Source organism: Egretta garzetta, unplaced genomic scaffold, assembly GCF_000687185.1.
Source record: "Egretta garzetta isolate BGI_Z169 unplaced genomic scaffold, ASM68718v1 scaffold67, whole genome shotgun sequence".
Classification (NCBI taxonomy): domain Eukaryota; kingdom Metazoa; phylum Chordata; class Aves; order Pelecaniformes; family Ardeidae; genus Egretta; species Egretta garzetta.
Window position 1 is genome coordinate 162,166 of NW_009260340.1, and position 2,800 is coordinate 164,965.

Here is a 2,800-nt window from a genome sequence, read left to right on the forward strand (position 1 = left end):
TAGGGAAAGCGATTATCTAACAGGCTTGAATCTGATTAAGGGTTTTGCTTAACTTGTACGGAAGCAAAGAGCGCAGTGCTGTTAATTACAGTTTGTTTAGTGTATCGCAGGCATTGTATATGCTACACTGAAGAAGAATTTTGTCCCTTTTATCTTCCTAAAAGAAGGTATGTTTTTCCGTAGTGTTTTTATTTTTTTCTTTATCCTGTTGGACTAGACTGTGGCAAAGTAATCGGGACTCCTTGGCAGAAAGAAGGTGGCCACAGTCTAGTCCAACAGGATAAAGTAATCGGGACTCCTTGGCAGAAAGAAGGTGCTCTGGCAGTCTTCCGTAGCCTCTAAATCCCGCCGCTCCGCTGTTCCTGGGTTGCAGACGAGCGTGCGAGGCAGCCAGGGCCGCGCGCTGGGCGTCCGTCCCGGGCTCAGCTGGATGAGCAGGAGGCTCGCTGGGCATTCCCACGGGGAAGAGAAGAGGTTAACCAGGAACAGAAAAACATGAATGAAATTCATAAAAAGCACAGCCCTCCTAACAGCTCAGCAGTGTCCGTTTTAACCCTTTGTTACATGTATTGAAAGGTTTTGGAAGGTTTAGTAGAAATAAGAGCGTGACAGGTCGGACTTTCAGGGGTATGAGATGTGGTGGGATCAGGGGGCAAAGTGCCCGACCTCCCCTGGCGCAGGAGAAGGCCCGTCTGTAGGAAAAGTGCTGGGCCAGGCTGAACAGGGGCTGGGGAATGGCTTGGAAGTCTGTGTGTACTACGTGGCCTTGTGCTATGGGTTGCATGGGTGGAGTTTTAGGAAAGGTGCTGATGCGTTTGTTCGGATAAATCATCTGGCAGTTGGGAAGAGAACACTAGGGGTTACCCCAGCCTTCAGGTCAGTGAAAAACTCCTGCAGTGGCAAAGCTCTTGGTGAACTATTTTGAAGAAAAAGCATTTTTTTCCACCCTTCTCCCTGAGAAAAAATCCTGGATAAATTTCTTCTGTATGTTGCACATTGGAACAGGATTTCTTTTTTAGGCAATTCTCACCTGTTATCTTAAACAGCTTTCTTCAGAGGCATTAGCTGTTAGAAACTACTTTTCGGTAGTAAGAAAAGAATATTGCATTCTGCATTAACTCGTTGAGCCCTTTTTCTGCCCATACCGTTTGCCGTGGTATGATTCCATTTGCTGGTGTTAATGGGCTGCTTAGTCTTCAGCTCAGGATCATTGCACAAACCCGCTCTGTATGAGATCCGAGATTTATTTTCCATCGTGCTTTAAAGTGAACTCAGAATTGATCCCACGATGTTATACTTTGGAGGGCTTCTTCATTCAGGTTTTAATTATGGAACTGAACACAAGATACGATACACCTTGAGGTGCACACCTGGAAAGGAACAGTCTTTTTGCATACGCTGCAGATTTAAAATTGGTGCAATTGTATCAGAGCTTTTCACAATAACCAATTTGGTTTTAATGTAAATCTATCAATCTGTTTGGACAGAAATTAGTATTTGAGTTTGCATGGATATGCAAGTTCAGGCGGGCACAGGCATGAGGCTGTTTTCCTATTTAAAGAAGTATCATTTAACCTTAAATCCATTCAGTGTGTGTGTGTACATATGTATATTTGTTACAGAAGCGAAACAGCTTATTCAGATCGTATCAGACTGTATCATATGAAATGCAGGTTGAAAAAGCAGGTTATGAGTCGCCTTCTGTTTGTTAACATAGTTTCATGCTAATTGCTTCTCCCTTCCTTTATGTTTACTCTCTGAAAAGCAGTTCCTATTTGCACCAGATGGAGGAGGCAGGGAAGCACCGTTCCTCTTCATCCTGCAGGTTTCCTTCTCTGTCGGAAAGAGAATTCCAAAGTTTGCTCTCAGCTATGAATCTTCTATCCTTTAATATACACTCTTTATCTTTTTAGCTTTTCTGTGATTTGGTTTGTTTTTCTTGGGGAGCTGCTTGTAACATCTTTTTAATGATCTGCTTTGACTTCCCAGAGCATCAGAGAACCAGAAAGGAGCTGGAGGGAAGAAGACCCCAATGTTGTGTGGTCAGTATCCAACTAAGAGTGAGGGGAAGGAGCTGAAGATAGTGGTACAGCCGGAAACCCAGCACAGGGCTCGTTACCTGACTGAAGGCAGCCGGGGCTCGGTGAAAGACCGGACACAGCAAGGCTTTCCAACTGTAAAGGTAGGCTGCTGAGCGTTAGGTGATACAGGGGCTCCTTTCCAAGGGATTTGTCAGTAGAATGGGAACTGGTTCAGTTCAAATAGGTATAGAATCTCTGCTTTTAGAGGGAAGCGGGGAAACTTGGCAGTCTCTTCTTGCAGGTAACAAGTCGTCTGTTTGCATCACAGAGTTGCAGGAGGAAGGAAACTTTATGTTGAGGCAATGATACGTAATCTGTGATGCATGTCCTGTTAGACTGCAGTTATCCGAACTGTGTAAACAGACACTGGAAGCATACACAGCTAGGACAGTGAAATGCTGTAGCTGATTGCTGACGACAGGGGGTCATCGTTAGACCTTATTGGTAAGGACATAAAGCTAGGTTTCATTTAAAAAAATAAGTGGTGTGCTTTTGTTTTGTAGTTTTGTGGGGGTTTTTTGTTTTTTTGTTTTTTTTAAAGTATCTGAATCTGCATATCCGGTGTCTGTCTTTCAGGTAGAGCCATAAAGATCTGAGATGTACTTCACAAGTCATACTACTCAGTATGGTTAACAGTAGTGAAGTACATGTGGATTTGTAGAACTGGAGAACGGGGGGAAGAAAAGAGGAAGCAGCTGTATGCACATTTAACAAATACA

The 2,800-nt window shown here is 43.8% G+C and overlaps 1 protein-coding gene across 1 annotated transcript in view; it reads left to right on the plus strand.

Annotated features, from left to right (window-relative positions):
* NFAT5 (nuclear factor of activated T cells 5) overlaps nucleotides 1-2,800 on the plus strand; it is a 43,018-nt gene that overhangs the window by 17,738 nt on the left and 22,480 nt on the right. Inside the window, 1 exon segment of the mRNA XM_009642639.2 lies at nucleotides 1,990-2,182. Coding sequence (XP_009640934.1) covers nucleotides 1,990-2,182 — 193 coding nt within the window.